The sequence below is a fragment of the Miniopterus natalensis genome, chromosome 9 (genome assembly GCF_054644295.1).
Source record: "Miniopterus natalensis isolate mMinNat1 chromosome 9, mMinNat1.hap1, whole genome shotgun sequence".
Taxonomy (NCBI): Eukaryota; Metazoa; Chordata; class Mammalia; order Chiroptera; family Miniopteridae; genus Miniopterus; species Miniopterus natalensis.
In genome coordinates this window covers 78,336,155-78,357,901 of record NC_142089.1, presented here as the reverse complement: position 1 = coordinate 78,357,901, position 21,747 = coordinate 78,336,155, and the positions used below count along the sequence as shown (strand labels likewise).

Here is a 21,747-nt window from a genome sequence, read left to right as displayed (position 1 = left end):
ACATGTATTCTCCCATTCAGCAGGTTGTCTTTTTGTTATATGGATCATTTTCTTTGCTTTGCAGAAACTTTTTAGTTTGATGAAGTCCTATTTGTTTATTTTTGCATTTGTTTCCCTGATTTCAAGTAGTTTAGTACCTATGTTTTATTGTAGGTATTTTGTGATTTTAGGGCTTATATTTAAGTCTTTAATCCATTTTGAGTTTATTTTTGTATATGGTATAAGAGAATGGTCCAGTTCTGAGAAGAATGTCATTGGTATTTTGATGGGATTGCATTGGGTCTGTATCTTGCTTTTGGTAGTATGGTTATTTTAACAATATAAATTCTGTCACCCTCTCTCTTTTGATTGGAGCGTTTAGACCATTTACATTTAAAGTAACTATAGATAGGTATGTGCTTATTGCCATTTTGTTAAATATTTTTTGGTTGTTTTTGTTGTTCTCTCTGTTACTTTCTTCTTCATTTGATCTCTTTCCTTTTGATTTGCTGGTTTTCTTTAATGTTTTGATTGGGTTTCTTTCTTTTTCTTTTTTGTGTATTTTTCTTAGTGTGTTTGGTTTATGGTTACCATGAGGTCCATATATCTATTTATATCTATAGCAGTCTGTTTTTAGCTGATAGGCATTTAAGTTGAAAGACATTCTAATTTGCACTACATTTTGTTTCGTGTACCTATTTTTTATAGTTATAGTTAACTTTGCTACTTTTGTTTTTTAACTTTCATTTTAGCTTTTTAAGTGGTTGCTTCATTGTGCTGTGTATTTGCCTTTACCAGTTCAACTTTTTCTTTCCTCTGTTTTCTTATTTCTGGTCTTGTCTTTTCTGCACAAATAAGACCCTTTGATAGTTCTTGTAAAGCTGGTTTAATGGTGGTAAGCTCTTTTAGTTTTTGCTTGTCTGGGAAACTATCTCTCCTTCAATTTTGAATAATAACCTTGTCGGATATTGTATTCTAGATTGTAGGTTTTTTTCTTTCAAATCTTTAATTATTTCCTGCCACTCCCTTCTGACCTGTAAAGTTTCTTCTGAGAAATCAGTCCATAGCCTTATGGTATTTCACTTGTATGTGACTTTTTTTTCTTGCTGCCTCAGAATTGTCTCTATGTCCTTAACATTTGCCATTTTAATTACAGTGTATCTTGGTGTGGGCACCTTTGGGTTCGTTTTGTTTGGAACTCTGGACCTGGATTTCTGTTTCCTTCCCTAGATAAGGAAAGTTGTCATCCATTGTTTGTTCAAGCATACTTTCTGCCCGTTTCTCTCTTCTTCTGGAATCCGTGAATGTTTGAATGCTTGATATTATCCCAAAGGTCCCTTATACTATCCTGATTTCTTAAAATTATTTTTTCACTTTGTTCTTCTGATTTGGTGATTTCCACTATCCTGTCATCCAGGCAGCTAATCCCTTCTATATTAACCAATATACTGTCGGTTTGTACTGATGTATTATTTATTCAGTTATTGTATTCCTCATCTCTGATTGGTTCTTTCTTACATTTTCTACCTCTTCATTGAAGTGCCCTCTGAGTTCCTCCACTCTACTCCATTGTTGAGCATCCCTGTGACTGTTTCTTGAATTCTTTATTAGGTAGATTACTTATCTTTGTCTTATTATTGTTTTTCTTTTTTTTCTTATTCCTTTGTTTGGGGCTTATTCTTCTGTCTTCCCATTTTGTTTGACTTTCTCTGTTCATTACTATAAATTAGATGAGATAGCTCTCTCTCCCAATTTTGAAAAAGTGGCCTCTGTGTGTTTTTGGCAGGCCAGATGTAGTTGGGGTGGGCATGTGTGGTGCCTGGTGTGTCACCTGGTCTGAAGGTATGGGTTCTGGTTGGGGTAGCCTGGTGTGTGCACACTTGATTGCCCAGGCGGGTCTGCGCGATGTGCTCAGCATGCCCTATTGCTTTGTCTGTTGCCTGTGCTGGGTCAGAGCGGGACTACTCTGAGTGTGTACACCTCACTACCCTACTAGCTCCGCACTTTCTCTGGATGGGACAGCCCTGTGTGCATGCTCTGTTGCTCTTTGCTAGTTCTCTGCCCTCTGTAGGCCAGGGATACCTCTGTGCTTGCAGCCCAGTGAGTATGTGCTGCAGTGCCCTCCTGTACCACTGGATCAATCTCTAGGTGGAGGAGCCCCTTGTATATGCACTATGGTTACCTCCTGTTCGTGCTGGATCTACCCCTGGGAAGGTTGGCTGAGGAGGTACTACAGTGGCCCTGCAGGTTGGCAAGAGACTGTGGATAGAGTTCTCACCTACTATCCATGTGCAGAGGAAACATTAACAGTGGTGCTCACCAGTTTCTCCTGGCCTGGAGAGTGTCTTCTGCTCCTGTAGAGCTCTCGCGGTTTCCTAGCCTTCTCTATGCAGTCTGTCCTGTTTGTTGTGCAGAAGCTGTTCAGTTGGCTCTCAGTTGTCTTAAGAATTGCTCTAAACATAGGTGTACATTTGATGTGCTCTTGGGAGAAGGTGAACTCAATATCTTCCTATGCCAGCATTTGGACACACTTCCATATTAGCTGATTTTTAAACTACAGTTAAGCTTTCTCATCATCAGTATTCCTTACATTTTCTGTGGTTTATTAGGGTTCTCTTGTTTTAAATATCCTTCCTATCTACCCCTAACCCTAGATCCTGTGTATAGAATGCTTTGAAATGCTGAAGTGCGCGCATGTTCAAAGTTTCACTGTGGCACCTTTGCACAATAAATGAAAAGCTCATTGGCTCTCTTCCTTGCAGGAGAAGAATACTGAGACCTCTTTGCATTATCTAGATTTAAATTTTCTACTTTATAGGAAAAAAAGAATCTAAACTTATTGCACCATTTGTGATAGCATGATAAGTTTACTACATTTTACTGCTGCCCTGGGTTTGTTGGAGCATTTCTTGAGACTGTGTTTACCTTGTAGATACGTTAGTGACAACAGCATTGTTCCCAGCATTGTAATACACATGTGATGTACTTGACATGTACAGTCGTGTAATCCTCACTGATTCTCCTGAGGTTGATGTGTTGGTCTCATTTTGTAGAAGGGGAAATGGAAGCTCAGAGAAATTAATTGCTTGGAGTCGCAAACAGACTAGGTGATAAAGCTGGGATTGAGCTCAGGCTTGCCTGACTGCACCCATCCCACCTGCTCTGGAGACCTTCCCCCATCTTGTCCATGCTGTTCTCCTTGTATACAGTGGTCTCAAACATTATGGTCTCCCTTTGCATTCTTAAAAATTATTCAGGACTCCAAAGAGCTTCTTATCCCCCAGAGTATATCTGTCTATACTTAAACCACATTAAAAATTAAAACATAAATTTTAAAAAGACTTATTAATTCATTAAAAAGACCAATGGGCCCATTGTATGATAACATAAACAACATATTTTTATAAAGAATAACTATATTTTCCAATACAAAAAAAATTAATGAAAAAAGTGGCATTGTTTTACATGTTTGCAAATCGGTTCAGTTTCTGGTTTTGTAGAAGATTATTGGATTTTTGGATCTGCTTCTGCATTTAATATGTTGCATTGTTGTTTTGCTTGAACTTTATGAAGAAGAAAATCCAGACACATACATATATAGTTGGAAAAGGGAGGAGTATTTTAGCACCCTTTTCAGCTGATTTTGGTCATTTTTTTTAATACTGTATCAAATAAGTGAAGGTTTCTTAAAGGTTAGTTGCACTATGGAATCTCAGGCCATATTAATGAACATTTTGTACTCTGTTGCGTTAACATCCATTAGTGTGTCTTGCACGGTTTTCTACCATCCTTTGGAAAATACTGATTTTGCTGAGTTACAAAGATCTTTCAAATATTGAGATATTTCCTTACAGAATATTTTTAAAATCAGATTTGTCACTCTCACCGTTGATCTCATTAGAAAAATCTTTAAGTACTGGGAAACTGTCAAGCTCACACTGGTAGAAACAGGTTTTCCAAAATAATAGTTTTTGTTAAAATTTCAATTTTATCACAAATGTTTTCTTTGAAGTGATTCAGTTTGAGAAAATGTGTATGAAAAATCAAAATCTCATAACCATAGTTTTCCTCTCAAATCTTCAAGTGAAAATGGAGCTCGGTGAACAGAACTGCCGATTCAGCTCCAGGCTCAGTGGAGCACGTGCTTTTTCCTCAAGGTCCGCGCTGGGGGCGTGGCCGGCGCTGGGGGCGTGGCCCAGTGCAGTGCGGACTCCGAAGCAGTTGGCAGAATAGTGCAGTGTCCGGGTCACAGTTTGATGCAGCTGCGCATTGTTACCGCTTTGCCAGGGCCTTCTGAGTGACCCTGGCTTTGTCTTCCTTCCTGCCGCGCATGTGGCCGTGGAGAACTCGAGGACCACTAGTTTGGGCTTGATTTGCGCCAAGGCGACAGCAGTTTCGTCCCCGTTGCTTTTGCACTGTACAGATGTCCCCTCAGGAAAAAGGCAGAGGACACCGTAGTGAAAACTACTTGGCCTTCGGCGTCTCTGAAAGCAGACCACACTGACAATTGCTGAGTGGTATGTAATAGAAATGGTAAAAAGATTTGTACGGTTATAAACATGTTAACAAGGAGAGGAATATACTGTGAGCTTGAGTCATCTGTTATTCGCAAGGTGTGTGTTGCTCAGCATCTAGAAGTTGTGTTCAGAAGTTGGACAAAATCCCACAAAAAGAGGATCAGAAACTATCTGGAATGCTCTGAAGTGGATGCATAGAGTATTAACTTTCTGAATGCATCTGATACAATATTTTAGGAAGGTCTCTAACTTTTTGTGAGAAACGGTTAAAGGGTTGACTTTGTCTGTCTGAAGGCCAGCCTTTGGTGCAAAGGGTAGTGTGAGGAGGAGGGCTGGGTGCAGCAGGCAGAGGAACCGGTGTGGAGATGCAGCAGTTGCCACCCAGGTGACAAGAAGTAGACCCATGGCGTCATGTGGGGACTCCTGTATTAGAATGTCAGTTCCTCCATGCTTTCATCAAGAGTGGGATGAAGCTGAAACCCACCAAATCCAGAGGCCAGCCCGGCCGGGCGTGGCTCAGCGGTTGAGCATCGACCTAGGATCCAGGCAATCGGGTTTCTATTCCTGGTCAGGGCACATGCCTGGGTTTCGGGCTCGATCCCCAGTCGGGGGCTTGCAGGAGGCAGCCGATCAATGACTCTCTCATCACTGATGTTTCTCTCTCTCTCTCTCTCTCTCCCTCTCCTTTCCTCTCTCTGAAATCAATAAAGATTTTTTTTTTTTTTAAAAATCCAGAGGCCAGAGAAAATATATTCTCTCTGCAGCAGTTACTAATCTAATGGGAAGCCGAAGGGTAAAGGGATGTATAGCCTGTATCATAACTTCCAGTTCTCAGTGATAGAGGGATTGGTTAGGGATTGCATGCATGTTTGCAGAATAACAAAGCAATGCAGGAACTTTTTAGGAGGAACTAGGGCTCAGGAGCTTGAGTTCCAATGACAGCAGCCAGTAACTGGCTTATGACCTGGCTGTTCATCTTTAATTTCCTTCTCTGTAAAATTATATGGTTGGGCTAATTCTCTAAAGATTGTTTTAACTTTAGGAATCAGGTACCATCAAATACATGAACACCCAAATAAGTTATCTAGAGGGATTTTGGAACTTCCCTTTTTACTACATTTAAGGATTCTTTAAAAAGTAAAGTAGAAATTCATTAGAAATTGTCATTAGGTGCATATCTCATTGCCTTGTTGCCTGCTCTGATGTTGTTCATAACCTTTTCTGATCCAAAAGGCATCCAAAACAGTGTAGCATGTTGCTTTAATGGTGTTTTGATTATGTCAATAAAAAGATAAGTTCCCTTATATGCATATGTGCATAACCCATGGACACAGACAATAGTGTGGTGAAGGCCTTGGGGGGTTGGGCAGATGCCGGGTGGAGGGGATCATTGGGGGGGGGGGATATCTGTAATACTTTCAACAATAAAGATAAGTTTTTATTAAAAGTTTCCAGAGGATGACAGAGATTGATGGTTCTATTAAGCACAAGTGTTTTACATTATATTTAGAATGGATTGTATATTGCAGGAAGGTCGAGTTGCCTTGGGACATAGATCTGATTTGCCATTTTTTCCTCTTAAGTTGGTATTTGCAAACTTCCTCAAAAGGATACAGGTATAAACCAAGCTAAAACTCTGTGTGTGTGTGTGTGTGTGTGTGTGTGTGTGTGTGTGTGTGTGTGTGTGTGTTTTAGAATAAATGATAAACCTAAGGCAGCGATTTTCAACCCATGTGCCACAAGAATTTTAAAACATGCAATACCTGACTATTTAGTCAGGGGCAGTGATCTCTTTTCCCTGAGATTGTCAAATAGAAAAATGACAGCAGCCAACAGAACAATAGCTGTCTGGTGTGAATGAATCAAAATTATACCAATTTTGCCCATCCTGGCGTGGCTCAGCAGTTGAGGGTTGACCTAGGATCCAGGTGATCAGGGTTCGATTTCCGGTCAGGGCACATTCCCGGGTTGTGGGCTCAATCAATGACTCTCTCACCATGGATGTTTCTATCTCTCTCTCTCCCTCCCTCTTCTTTCCTCTCTCTGAAATCAATAAAGATATATTTAAAAAAAAAAAAAAATTATACCAATTTTTCTGTCAGATTGGCAAAAAATATATTTTTGGTGTGTTGCAGAATTTTAGTAATTGTTTATGTGTGCCATGAGATGAAAATTGTTGAAAATTGCTGACCTAAGGTGTACTCTGTTAACTTTAACAGATGTGCCCCAGTTTTTAAGCACAGTACTTTTGTTAGTAGCTAAGAATTTTGTTTTTAATTTTCAGAAGGACCACCTGAGATAAAACCTGATTTGCTTTCCTCTGGTAATTTATATGCAGATTCAAGCTTGAAAAAGCATTTAGGAGATTTGGCTGTGGTTACTCATTGTCTTAAATTTTATTTAAAGTAGTTTTTCTTTCAGGTCTCTGGGTAGCATTTGGACCACACTTTACCAAATCTATCTAAGTAGATACAATATCCTTGAACTGTTTACTTCTCTATATCTTGGAACACATTCATAAATACAAAGACCTTTCTTATATTTATTTAGAATTCATATTATAATTGTGTATATATAACTAGTTTGTCCTTAGACAGATATCTTTATCTTTCTGTTATTTAGAGATCTATTTGTTTTTTGTTTCGGTTTTCTGTTAAAATGCCCTTTTTTTCCCTCTTAAAAAGAAAAACAACTGTTATAAGTCTATAGTTAGAGTTTGGGGTTTTGTTCTATTTTAGGCTTGTTCCTCTCCAAGGGACACTGCCTTTCTGTTTCAGACAGGTGCAGAAACAGACAACCATGAAGCTGGAGCTCTCCAACGTCTTCCCCACCCCATCAGGCTGCATTCATTAAGAAGGGCCTTCAGGGCTTGGGGAGCCTCTGGGAAGAGTACACTTTTCATGGTTACCGATTCATGGTTCCCAAAGAGTCCATTAGTAGACCCTTTTGAGTATTGCTTGATTAAAAGAAGATCTGTAATGGTTTTTAAAGATTCTCAAACTTATGCCTTGGCCAGTGTGGCTCAGTTGGTTGGCATCACCCCATGCACTGAAAGATTGCTGGTTCGATTCCTGGTCAGCACACATGCCTGGGTTGCGGGCTCGATCCCTGGTAGGAGGCAGCTGATCCATGTTCTCATCTCATATCAGTGTTATTCTCTCTCTCTCCCTCTCCGTTCCTCTCTCTCTAAAAATCAATAAGAAATCTTTAGAAAGAATGATTCTCAAACATATACTGAAAGATGTTGGGTCATTTTGCAGTTTTTCATTTGTACATTAATTAGCACACGTTCAGCCTGGCTCTGTCATTTAAGATGGCGGTTTATTGTGAAAAGTCACTGTCAGTCATGTAGCCAGCCAATATTTAAATAATTGCTTCGGTTAATTGCTTTTCTTTTAATTATAGAAATGAAGCAGTGCTTTGATTCACTTTTATTAATCCCTTAGCATGGCTGAAAGCAATGCTGTGAACCAAATCAATTTATTCCAGCTTGTGTGTTACCAAGTGAGAAATTGATTTTACCCTATTTTCTGAGAAACTGATTTCTCATGCACATTGTTTATGTACTTTATGAATGTATATTAGTCTAAGTAAAGGCAGAGATAGTTTCTAAAATCTGTGTTTTTCATCGTGAATGTGAAAAGCATGCTTAAAAAGTTAGTCTGGTAATTTTCCTTGAAGTATTTTGTTTTGTAGGTTAACTGTAAGTTAAGGAAGGAATGAAACAATTATTATCTATTTGGTATCTCGCTGCTTTTAGGCATTAATTAACTTTTTGGAGATAATAAATACTAAATAACTTGATGGTTTGTTTTTTTCTTCTGCATTTATTTTTATTTCAAATCTACATTTCCTTTTACGCATGTCACACAAGGTGACTTCTTCCACTAATGTTTAGATCTACTGAAAGCTCTCATAACCCTTACATTAGATAATCTTCCTTAGTCTTTGAGATGTGATTTCCCAGGAACAGGTTCTTTTAGCAGATAAGCCTGCTTTACTCTCCCCATCATGGTAGTTTACATGCTTTCAGGGAAATAAAGTATTTTCTCAACACAACAATGTTGGAACTTTTTTTAAACTCACAAGTAGTTCTGGCATCTAGGAGTCTGGTCAGTTGCTCATTTTGATTTTTTAAGAGTTACCATTTTATGTTGTATACATTGTGCATCATTTTTGAAGAATTGAAATATACAAAAATATGCCTGTTAATTGTCCTTGATGTTGCTTATTTTTATGATAAGTAAGTTCTTTACAATCCAGCAGAACATCTGTATTATAATCAAAGGAGAATTTTAGGGCTGATAGAGATTACTGGTAAATAAAGACTGGTAATATACTTAACTTTTTTTTTGACAGAGAGGGAAACAAAGGAAGAAACGTCGATTAGAAACATCGATTTGTAATCCCACTTATTTATGCATTCATTGGTTAATTCTTGTGTGTGCCCTGACGGGGAATTGAACCTGCAACTTTGGCATATCAGGACGATGCTCTTACTAACTGAGCTACCCGGCCAGGACCTGATATATTTAATTCTTATGTTGAATTCATCTTTGTTTAGTTTTGAGGATTTGTTTTTAAATGGATGTTGTGGATCCAGGGTTGGGAAAGAAATAATCACTGTGGCATAGTTAAGCTTTCTATTCACTTCTTGAATTTACTTTTGGAGCAGCTATTTGAATTCTACAAGCTGCTTTTGAAATTTTTGAAATTTGGTGTTAATAAACTGTAGTTATTTTCTGAAGTTTTCTTATAGAAAATAAAAGAAGTCTTATGATGAATTTATATATTTTTGTTTTTAACACTTTTTCTTAAGTAAGCATATATATACCATATACATACATATACACATATATGGTATACACACACATGAATTACATTAGAGGTTCAAAATAGCAGTCTTGGGTTATTACATCAGCATAACAACGCTTTATAGTTTGCCGAGCTATGGCAAACCCATTCTTATTTAATTCTTAACATAGCCTTATAAAGTAAATATCCTATTAACCCCCATTTTTCAGATGAGAAAATTTGGACTCATGGTTCAGAAATTTGTCTGATGTAGTAAAGGTGAGATTGAATCCTAGATCTTTGGACTTATTTCTTGCTTTCCAATATTTTATTATTTTATTTATTTTATTTTTAAATATCTCAATACTTACCAATGTATTTGTGTTTTCTGTACTAATAATTATAATTCTTAATGTACTTTATCAAGAATAATTTCTCAAATACATATCATGTAGATAGCATGTTGGTGTGTGAATACTTTATAAATGCTTATAAATATAAATACTTCCACATTTAGATATAACTGACTTATAATGCAAATGCCTCACTGAAATCACCCTTTGATTCATTCATTCATCCATCTCACTGAAAGTCTCACAGCAGAGGATGTCATAAATCCTGTCTGTCTGACTGGAGAGGAACTGGGGACAGGGAAAGGAGTGGGAAAAAGCAGCAGGCCAACGTATCACCAAAGTGACAGAAGTCAGTAGTTTGGGGACCAAAAGACACACCTTTTAAAGAAGGTATGGAGTGATTTTGAAGATCAAGTACAATAAGTTAATGTGAGGAATTTTGTAAAACAGTAAATGTTAGTTTTACTCCAGGTTACATAGCGAGTGGCTGGTGGAGTCAGGGACCCAGGGGTGGGGTGGGATGGGGTGTGGTCATCTTGCTGTGGACACGCCTCCATTCCATCTGTTGGGTGCCTGCTATTGCCGTACCCATCTCGGTTTGCAAAACCTTTTAACTCCCACTGCTTCCTGGCTTGTACTCAGGACTTGGCCTCTTACCCACCAGGGTCAGTGTGTGCCTTTCCTCTCTCTTGGTAGGAATACACTGGGTATAGCCTTTTGGATTTGAAAGTATTTCATGTCTGAGTCACTACTTGAGAAAATACAAATCCAGCTTCCAGAGTCGAATGAGGGAAAGTTCTTTACCGAAAAAGTCTAGCTAATAAATGTAGAAAGAATGATAGAAATCAATACTTTATCCCCTTTCTTGAACTAGTAATCATCAATTGATGCTAAAATGATGAAAAGTTGGTGGAACACTTTAAAACAGGGATCACGCCGACTCCCTGAATGCACTCACTAATAGTGACATGTCTGACATGACACAGGGATTGGCAGACGTTTCTGTAAAGGGCTAGGTAGTAAGCATCTTGGGCTTTGTGGGCCACAGGATCTCTGTAGGTGTAGTGGGAAAGCAGTCATAGACAACACGTAAATGAGTGAGTGTGACTGTGTTCCAGTGAAACTTTATTTACCGGAACACATGGGCTATAGTTTGTTGACCTCTAACATGATAGGAAGTTTACAGCACCTTCTATGAAGTAGTCTTGTCAAAAAAATCGAACCTGCGTCATTTCAAAGTTCCAGGGCCGATGACACTTTTCAGCAAATACTGTGGATAAAGGAACCAGTTAAATGACATGCAAAATCTAGACTTCGGGACATTCTAAAGAGAACTAAATCTGGTTTCTCAGGTAAATCGGCGCACGGAAAGGGAGTGGAAAGGGTTCTTAAGAGGGGAAAATTACTGTCAACTCTGTTATATGTAATGTTGGCATATAGTTATTTCTCAGCAATGAAGTATTTATAGGGGAAACAACATGATGTTTGGGATTTACTTTAAATAAAATACTCTAGTAAACAAGTATATCGGTAGGGGGAGAGGAGTTGAAACAATTAGCAAAATGTTGATAATGTTGAAACTGGGTGATAGATACATGGGGGTTTATTATATTTTTATTTTTATTAAGATATTTATTATGCCCTGGCCGGTGTGGCTCAGTTGGTAGGAGTGTAGTCCTGTACACCAAAGGTCTCGGGTTCAATTCCTGGCCCCAGTCCAGGTGCTTTCGGGAGGCAGCCTCGATGTTTCTCTCTCATATCCATGCTTCTCTCTCTCTCCCCTCCCCCTTCTCCTTCTCTCCCTCTCTCAAATTCCTCCCTCCTGTCTTCTCTCTCTAAAAGTCAATGAAAAAGTGTCCTCAGGTAAGGATTAAAAATAAATAAATAAAAGTTTTATTATATTTTATTTTTGTATGTTTCAAAATTTTTGTAAGTTAACATAAAGTTGCATATACCCAGAAAAGTGTATATGTGGATGGTATATGGGTTGGGAGGAGGTGGTTGCATAGAAAGGAGGGGAGAACCAACTGAAAAAAATATTTTTTCATATAGTTAGAGGAATGTTTGTTTTTATTGCTGGTTGTAGTCGTTTTAGTACTAGTACTTTCTGCATTTTCTCAGTTGAAATTCCTTCTGCCACTTGAAAATAAGAGTTCTTATTTTCACATTCTGATTTCAAATAGCAGTCCCTGATTGCATGTCCCACGGAGATTCATTATGCCATTTAAATTTTGTTCAGAAACAGAAATTCAGTTTCTTTAACAAAGTGCTTTGTGACTGCATGGATGAAGACCTTGTTGGGCCTTTGGTACTAGTTTGCTAGCCAATGTGACAAACCTCTTACTTTAAAATTATGAACAGAAAAAACAAATAGAGGGGGGAAACTCACAAAAAAACAAGAATTTGTATTCTGAAAAGTGACTGAAGGGGGGAAGCAAGTTGCACAGTTAGTTTGAGATGCAGAGCAGTGAATCAGAACAGATTGCTACTTACAGAGGCCAATCGGTGGAATGTGAAAACGCATCAGGGTAACCTACATTTGTTCCACCAAGAGATTTGCAGCTGACTATCTGGGTGACTCATTCCTATGCTGGGAGGTGAGGTAATGCTCTTGTGAGGGGTGATGTCATCTCTGTACCTGAACTGAATGCCTAGACTGCTTCCTGTGGCTCTCAAGGAAAAGCACCATCTGCTCTCACATATGCAGCCTGCAGGACTCACAAAGATTGGTGCAAAGGTTAGCAGCGACCTGTATGACTCATAAGCGGCCAATCAGGGAAGAAGAGCGATGTAAGGGTGAACTTTTAAAATCATAACCCAGAAATACATGATGAATCACCATTGAATCATAATGCTTTTCTGTTGTGGGTTTGGGTTTTCTACCTTTCTCATTGAATTAATGCTGTTGAAGATTGAGTGTTTCAAGTAAGCCAGTTTTTCACACTATGGTCTGTCATATAAAATCTTGGCTGTTTTCTTTTGCGTACAAGGAATAGAGATCATCTTTAAAGCAATGATGAATTTTATTCCATATTATTAGCTTGCTAGTTTTGGGATTTTGTGTGTGTGTGTGTGTGTGTGTGTGTGTGTGTGTGTGTGTGTTAATTAGGGGCCATTGTGTTCCCTAAGGACCTGCTACTGCTTTAAGGGAAAAGAGGTTGTTAATGGAAGAAGAAAGAAGTCAAAACAAATGTGATCTTTGTGCTGCAGACCCATTCACTCCTCTCCCTTTAGTGATGCTCGCCTGCTTTTCCTGTGTGTGCTCAACTAACGCCACTGTCCACGGGGCTGCACGGCCTGAAATGCTTAGTCTTTTAACGTCATCATAATTTGCATTTACTGTGCTGGTAAATACGGTATATAGAATACGTAACACAATATGGAAGGTAGAGAACACGAAATACTTGATTTTCTAACATATGTAACTCAAAGTGGGAGGTCATATTGGCTAAATACTATGGATTGCTATCATAGGGTATACATACTTTGACCTCTACCTGTTCTTTTTTTAAACAATTATCTTTATTGTTGAAAGTATTACAGATGTCCCTTTTTTTCCCCATTGACCCTCTCACCCCGCCCCGCCTCCCCCAGGCCTTCACAGCACTGTTGTCTGTGTCCATGGGTTATGCATATATGCATGTAACTTCTTTGGTTAATCTCTGCTCCCCCATATCTCTTCTTAGTGGCAACTTCAAGTTGGACATTCTACAAAACATAAAAAGAGAAGTTTAAATTTTTTGAAAATAAAATCTGTTTATTATTATCAAGAACTATAAATAAGTAAATATAAATAGGCAAATAAGTAATAATTGCAGATCTTTAAATAACCAGCATTTTGATGAGCTTTGATTCAATGGCATAGCTGTCTGGCTTTAATTACAGAGTTCCTGCAAGACTCGTATGTTTCGTTTCTTTTTAACCTCCTATTTGGAAATAACTTCAAACTGCAAAAAATTGCCCAAATAAAAGTGATACCCCCCAACCCCTATATACCCAGATTTATCTACCCAAACTTCCTGTTGCTTTATCATCTGAGTGCCTCTCTTTCTCTCCCCCCCTCCCCCAACCCCTTGTACATACTTTTTTCCTGAAACATTTGAAAATAAATATCCATCATGGCCCTTTACTCCTAAATACTTCCTAATAGAGATATTGTCTTACGTAATCACAGTACAGCTGTCAACCTCATAAATGTATATGGATACTTTAATCTACCATTCATGTTTCAATTTAATCAGTGGAACTAATGACGCCTTGTGTAGCATCCTTTGTCCCAGTACAGCATCTTGTCATGTCAGCCTCTTCTAATCTGGATTTTCCACAGACTTTGTCTTTCATGACATTGACATTTTTGAAGAATACAGTCTCTCGGCCCTTTAAGAATTAGAATTTCCTCCTCCTGTGCTTGTCTGGTGTTTCTTGTGATTAGATGCAGCTGTGCTCTTGGCGAGGCTGCTGCATAGGTGATATTGTCCCCCCCTTAGGGCATCAGTTTATCATTCAGGGATGTTATTAATTTTGGTCACTAGTCAAGGTATTGTCTGAATTCTTCCCTATATAATTACTGTTTTTTAAAAAATTCTTGTAACTAATAAACAGTCTCTGGGGAATACTTTAACACCATTCAAATATCCTGCTTCTCATAAAAATTTTCGCCTAGATTTAACACCATTGCTGATTTTTGCCTATTTAGGCTTTACTGTGATGGTTACAAAATGCTAATTTTCCCAGTTTCAGCCCTCCCTTCATATTTACCAGTAGAAACTTGACATTTTATTGCAAAGGAGCCCACCCTTTCTCCCCATATGTTATTTATTTTATCTATTTGTTGTCAGTGTGGATTCATGAATTCCTTTTTTCAATGCTTTATAATTCAGTACTTAATTATTTTGGTACTTAAACTCTTCCAGATGTGGTCCCATCTTTTTTTTTTTTTTTTTTTTTAATTACATCCTTGCTTTCTAGAAAATAAGATGTTAAAGGGTGATCTTGTACCTACCCTGCCCCAGCCCTGGGATCAGCCATTTCTCTGAGAAGCCTTGGGTTCCTTTGGTGGGGAACAGAATTAGGTAATAAAATCTGGGCATTAGATTTGAGTGCATTACTTTTATAGCCACTATATAAACAACTGTAAAATCTTTAGCATACCTGGTAAATATTTCTTAGAGGTACAAACAAGCAATTTTTGAGGATGCAGTAGTGTCTCAGTTTATAATTACAGCAGTAAGTTAGATACAGTATTAAGGAATGGGAAGAGTTTTGTCATCACGTTGGCACTGCAACATTTTCTTGGATTTCAGAGCAAACATAAGTGATGCTAGCTTGATGTCCAAATAGAACTTCAGTGAGTGTTGGTACAGGAAGGCGTACCGGGGAGAAGAAATGGCATTGACAGTTTGTCAAAAACTGAGCAATAAAAGCGACAATAAATATCATGCTTAAGCAGTGATGCCTGATTTCGCCCATGTGGGGAAAGGTGAAGACAAGGAGGAGTAAGTTGTTCGAGGTCATGTTTAGAGGACTTCTGAATGCCAGACTTAGGATTTGGGGTCTTTAATAAGAAAATAGAGAACTTTGAATTTTTGAATAGTGTCATAACAAGCTTAACTCTGACTCCGGAGAGTAATCTGTAAGTAATGAGAGGTGAGAGAGGAAATTTCCAGGTAAGAGGCATAAGGAGGCTCTTACAGTAGTTCAAACAAGAGGTAGAAAGCTTGGAAGTAGAAAATGAAAGATAGAAGTGGATTAGAATAGTGGTTTCCAACCTGTCCCCCAGAACCCCAGCGGGTGGGGCAAGCCGGGGAAGGGGAGGGGATGTGGGCTGGGCACCAACTTACAACTCTTATCTTCTGTGTGGGAGTTTTCAAGGAAGTATCGCTTTAAAGCAGGGGTGGGAACGTTGCACCCCTGGGCTGGCTGAGGCCCTAGAAATCGTGGTCTGGCCCTGCCAAGGCCCCACCAAAGGGAAGCAGTTCCAGCCACCACATTAGGGGTGAGTTTATTAAATGTTTGACCAAATACAGCAGGCTAATTTTTAAGTTGATAATTTTGTATGGCCCTCAAATGATAATATAAACATCCAAATGGCCCTTGGCAGAAAAAAGGTTCCCCGTCCTTGCTTTGAAGGAAGGATTCTGAGTAAGGAACAAGGAAGTGCATAGTGAAATGTTTTTTGGCTTTTGTTTTTTGAGGTTTGATCTTTTTTTTTTTCTTTCTTTTTTAATTTAATTTTTATTTTTGTTTAAAGTATTACAGATTGCATAGTGAAATGTTTTAAAAAATGTTAAGACCAACATTTGTTTGGAGCCTTATTTATTATTATTTTTAATTCATTCTTTCCTATTCCCCTTTTCCAAAGTTTGAGCCTGGGTGATCAGGGAAATCGTTTTGTCATTAGAAAAGTGAATCAGATTGCGTTGCATTTGAAATACCGAAGGCTCAGTGTCACCAAGCCAGGCAGTGATACGCTTTCTCAAGGAAAAGCTATTCTTGGCCAGAACCTTTACTAAACTCTTGCTGAGCTCTTCTTTTGCTCATTCCATACAGGAATCCGCTATAAAATCCTGTTGGCCTTTCCTTCAGTTAGAGCCCAGATCTGACCGCCTTCAACACCTTCACTGCCATCAACCTTCCTCTTCATCTCGTGCCTTCTCTTTTCTCTCTCTGCCTCCACCCTTGCCTCTGTTCGCTGTCCTTGTCATGGGCACACTTGCACCGTAAGTCCTTCTTGGTGAAGGGTGTGCCCCAGAAATAAGCATGATTAACTCTTCATGTTTAGGTTTTGCTCAGATATTACATTCTCAGTGGCATCTACCCTTAACTCCTTGCTGACTGTCCCTTCGCCCCCTACATGCACATTTTCCGGTCCCCTTTATCTTTTTTATTTTTAATCCTCACCGAAGGATATTTTTTCCATTGATTTTTTTTTTTAGAGAGAGAGTGAAGGGGAGGAAGGAGGAGGGGAGAGAGAGCGAGAAACATCGATGTAAGAGAGACACATCGATTGGCCACCTCCCACACGCGCCCGACTGGGATCCGACATGCACCTGAGGTATGTGCCCTTGACCAGGAATTGAACCCGGGACCCTTTGGTCCTCGGGCCAACGCTCTAACCACTGAGCCAAACCAGCCAAGGCCGGTCCCCTTTATCTTGTTCTATTCTTTCCCTCTGGCATTTATCACCTAACTTACCCTGTAGTTATTCATTATCTCGTTTGTCTGCTGACACCAGAGTTTGAGCTCCAGAATGACAGATTATTTTTATTATTTATTTTGCTCACTGGTCTATCCTAAACAACAGAACAGTACCTGGCACATAGTAGGCCCTTGGTAAACATTGTTAAGGAGGAAGGACAACTGAGAGCCTAAAATCATTAAGTTCAGTTGCCAGGCTTCTAGCACATAGCAGACTTGAGAAAGTAAGTACAAGAAAGGATGAGACACTGCGTGAATCAACCATGTTCTTGGATCTGAGCTTATGGCCATAATTGGCCTGGGTAAAATAGGCTGGAGAGTACTGCATAAGCTGTCCCCTCACTAGAAAATCATTTTCTACGTTAGCACGCGAATCACTGTGAAAACCCCGGCGGTAACCTCTTCTTGAACTCTCGTGATCACAGAACCCTCTTTTGGTAACTCATGTGTCATATGAGACACTCCTGGCAAACAGTTTTAGAAAAGCCATACTGGAGAACTTCATGGAGGCCCCTGGAGAGATGGCAGTTCTTCTAAACTTCTGGTTGAGCTGCACTGCTGAGGAAGAGGCTCATGACTCCAGCTCACGGTTACACCTCTTACAGCGAAGGTCCTTTTAAACTGTGGTTTCTGTTTTAGGTTTTCGGGAATAAGATGATCATTCCTTCCCTGGGCGGAGACCTCTTCCAGTGGGACCGAGACCGAGAGAGCATGGAAACAGTTCCTTTTACGGTCGAATCACTTCTTGAATCGTCTTATAAATTTGGAGATGATGTTGTTTTGGTTGGAGGAAAGTCTCTCACTACATATGGACTCGGTGCATATAGTGGAAAGGTGAGTGAAATTTTTGAATTTGGGGAGAAATCATAATAAATGGGGATAGAAGTAATTCCTTAAACCATACTATTACTGGTTGAGGTTTATTAAAAATTTCCCCAAAGATATCATTTGGTTTAATAAAAGATCTATAAAGTAGAAAGGGAGAAATGTTATTAGGAGAAACTAAATTTAGCCAAGATAACAGAGTAAACAGCAGAGCCGGGATAGCAGGAGGAAGACACCATGTTCTGCTGTGTCAGGTGCATTTACTGTACATTCTTTTGAGGTCCTCACCGTATTCCTAAGGGCTCCATATTTTTCTTTCCATTTGGACAGATGAGCCCTCCAAAGATTAATAACAATTCTAAGAATAATCATACCACTTATTTCTTTATCTAGTTTGATTCTATAATAAGAGGATATAAGAAGAAAATTTGTACTCATATCAAAGACAAGAAAACCGAGACTTTAAAAGGTTCAGAAACTTCCAAGGTCAGATTTGACTTGATCTGTGTGACAACAAAGTCATGCTGTCAAGACCTGGACTTTGTCCATCATTAGCTCCTAGGGTGTGATCATAATCTGCTTCTAAGATTGGATCTTGCAGTAAAAATCCACTATTAGGAATAACCAATTAAAAACATCTTTTTCAGAATGGTAAAAATCTTTTTTTAACTCCTTAGCACCTTGATATGTGTGATTATTTTATATGTAGACTTGAGACTAAAACAGGGAAGAATAGAAAAATTATCTTTTGACCCTTGAGTTTTCCAAACTTGAGTGATTTCCCTGCCTGAGTGTTAGGCCTGTAGCAGTTGTTACTACAGATGCCTTTCTGCTCCACTCCCTACTGCAGTGCATTGAGAGGCCTCGCGTCCTCCGTATGCTTCAGGGCTCTCACCTGTAAACACTGCAGTGAGCCGGACCCTCGCTTCTCTGATTTGACGTCCTTCTGCAAAATTCTGGTAGTCTAGCAGGTGTGCTTCTTTCTGTGAGGATTTTAGTTTGGGTCATACTCAGAATCTTCCTTTTTCTTTTTTTTTCTTTTTTTAAATATATCTTTATTGATTTCAGAGAGAGGACAGGAGAGGGAGAGAGAGAGACAAAAACATCAATGATGAGAGAGTCATTGATCGAGCCCGCAACCCAGGCATGTGCCCTGACCGGGAATCGAACCCCGATCGCCTGGATCCCAGGTCGACGCTCAACCGCTGAGCCATGCCCGGCCGGGCTCCTTTTTCTTTTAATGAAGATTTAAAGGAGGTACTTTGAGCCCTAGCTGGTTTTGCTCAATGGTTAGAGCATCGGCCCACAGACTAAAGGGTCCCGGGTTTGATTCCAGCCAAGGACGTGTACCTCGGTTGCAGGTTCAATCCTCTGCCCCAGTCAGGGAGCATGTGGGAGGCAGCCAATAGATGTGTCTCTCTCATATCAGTGTTTCTCTCTCTCATTCCCTTCCAAAACTCTCTCGGAAAGGCAATGAAAAAAATATCCTCCGGGGAGGATTTTTAAAAATAAATAAATAAATAAATAAATAAATAAGGTACTTTGAAGTACTGCAGCTATTAAAAAAGGTTCACATTTTCAAAAACCAACTGCATATATATGTTATGTAGAAATTCTGAGGTTGATTTTTTTACCCCATCTGAAATTGTATTAATGATACTGATAAGATCAAAACTGGTTACCCATTTCTCTTTGTATATTCCATGGAGATGCTCAAAGTACAACTAAAATTATCTAAATCCTTAAAATCATCCCCTGGAATATTCATTGCTACTTTTATGGTTCTAAATAACTCATTTCAGGAATTGGTAATCTAACTGATGCTTCTTAATAGTTGGGTACCTCTTACACATTTTTCATTTTTTAAAATATAAATTAGAGATTCTTTTAATGGCTCTGGTCTCCTGTAACTTGTATTTTTGTTGTTGTTGTTTTGTTACTAATTTTAAATCTTTTTTCAGGTGAGGTACATCTGTTCAGCTTTGGGTTGTCGCCAATGGGACAGTGATGAAATGGAACAAGAAGACATCCTGCTTCTGCAACGCACCCAGAAAACTGTTAGAGCTGTCGGGCCTCGCAGTGGCAATGAGAAGTGCGTATTCAGATCAGACTGCTGCTGGTATTATTCAGAACCACACCAAGACCAAAGTTCATCAGATTTCTCTTTGCATATTTTCTGAACTATTTTTGTTCCCTAGAAGCTTACTATTCTTTTAAGAAAAATGTAAGCCCTGAATTAAAAATGGCCTCATGATTATTAACAAGTTCTCGCCATATGCTTTAGGATATGGTAACTAGAAGGAATCTTAAATAATGACAACATATGAGTTTAGGTTTTTTTTTTGGGTTTTTTTAGTATATCTTTATTGATTTCAGAGATAGGAAGGGAGAGGGAGAGAGAGAGTTGAAACATCAACAATGAGAGAGTCATCATTGATCGGTTGCCTCCTGTAGGCCCTGACTGAGGATCGAGCCCACAAACCGGGCATGTGCCCTGACCAGGAATCGAACTGCAATCTCCTGGATCCTAGATCGATGCTCAGCCGCTGAGCCACACCTGGCCGGGCATGAGTTTAGTCTAAGTTAATGCTATTTTTCATAGCAAGCTTACTGATCAAAGTTTTTTCAGTGCAAAAAGCTCTCAAGAGAAAGCTAATGTGCTTTATTTCAGCTTGGACCTTTTTGACTCTGAATTCTCTCTGGTATGTAGTAGTTTCATAGTTTTTCTGATTACCCCATTTTAAAAATAATATTTTAGTCTATTTTCTTCTTAAAGTATGAAAGTATAATTTATTTGGTCAAATTTCTTTCTTTTTTCTTTTCTTCAAATAATGAATTTCTTATGTAATTTTTATATTTAAATATGTGATTAACAATAAGATAATTGGATAAGATATGCTGTTCTTAAATCACATACAAATTAGATGTTAAATTGCCTTTGTAGTAAAAATAATTTTAGATCCCATCTTTTTCTTTGAAAAGTGAACCAAGCTTTTAAATTTAGTTTAATATGATACAATAGAATTCATTTTCCTTTCCTGAAAGTTGTTTTCTCTAACTCAGTTAAGAATGCTTTTTTGCCCGGCTGGGCGTGGCTCAGCGGTTGAGCGTCGACCTAGGATCCAGGCGATCCGGGTTCGATTCCCAGTCAGGGCACATGCCCGGGTTGTGGGCTTGATTCCCAGTCAGGGGTGTGCAGGAGGCAGCAGATGAATGACTCTCTCATCATTGATGTTTCTCTCTCTCCCTCTCCTTTCCTCTCTCTGAAATCAATAAAGATATATTTTTCAAAAAAATTTTTTTAAAGGTTCTTTTTTTATGTTCACTGGACTGTGAGTAGGGCTTTGTATCTGCTGGCAGCCTAACCTTTTTTCTTCCTTGAGAGGGTCTTGTTTTTTCCAGTGTTCAAGTGCTTCCTGGATGCTCAGCTACCATAGGAGCAGGTGGTATTCAAACTAATTAGAATTTTGAGTCACCAGTATAGGAAGAATCTGGGTTCTTAGACCCATGTTCCTTAAGTATATATATTTTTACTAGATGATGTAATTTCCAGGCCATTTTACATCTAAGTGACAAGATTTTATACTGTTAATAGTTAAGTGATTTTTCTGTAAATAATTATGGAGGAACGTTATCGTTATCACTATAGATAAGGGCACCAAAACTCAGGAAAGGTTCAGTGACTTACCAGCTCTCAGTCAGTACAGATTGGAGGTAAGGTGTGTGACCTTTAGGTGTGGTGTACAGGTCACATTGCTCTTTGGGACATGTTTTCACATAAATTTAAAATTGGTGTAGTCACCTTGCCTTTTACATTGCTTTCCTGGGAGATAGTAATTTCTCTGCACTTGAATGAAAAGTGCCCAGGCTTTCATTAAGAAGTAAGGCTGACTTCATGCTACCTCACTTTAAGATGACTTTAATGTGTTTTGAAAAAATCATTCTGGTTTTGAAATGTGAACATTTGTTAATTTTTGAGAGAAAATCTGTTCCATAACTGATGTCAGCTCACAACTTTCCAAGCCCTTGTTTCTAAAGGGTCAGGACAAAGTTATGCCCTCTTGTGGCATAAATTAACAGCG

At 38.8% G+C, this 21,747-nt stretch overlaps 1 protein-coding gene across 1 annotated transcript in view; it reads left to right on the top strand.

Moving 5' to 3' along the window:
• Positions 1-21,747, top strand: part of EIF2AK3 (eukaryotic translation initiation factor 2 alpha kinase 3) — a 72,630-nt gene that overhangs the window by 16,311 nt on the left and 34,572 nt on the right. Inside the window, exons 3-4 of the mRNA XM_087820687.1 lie at positions 17,480-17,674; positions 19,627-19,757. Coding sequence (XP_087676813.1) covers positions 17,480-17,674; positions 19,627-19,757 — 326 coding nt within the window. The remainder of the gene's footprint in view (positions 1-17,479; positions 17,675-19,626; positions 19,758-21,747) is intronic.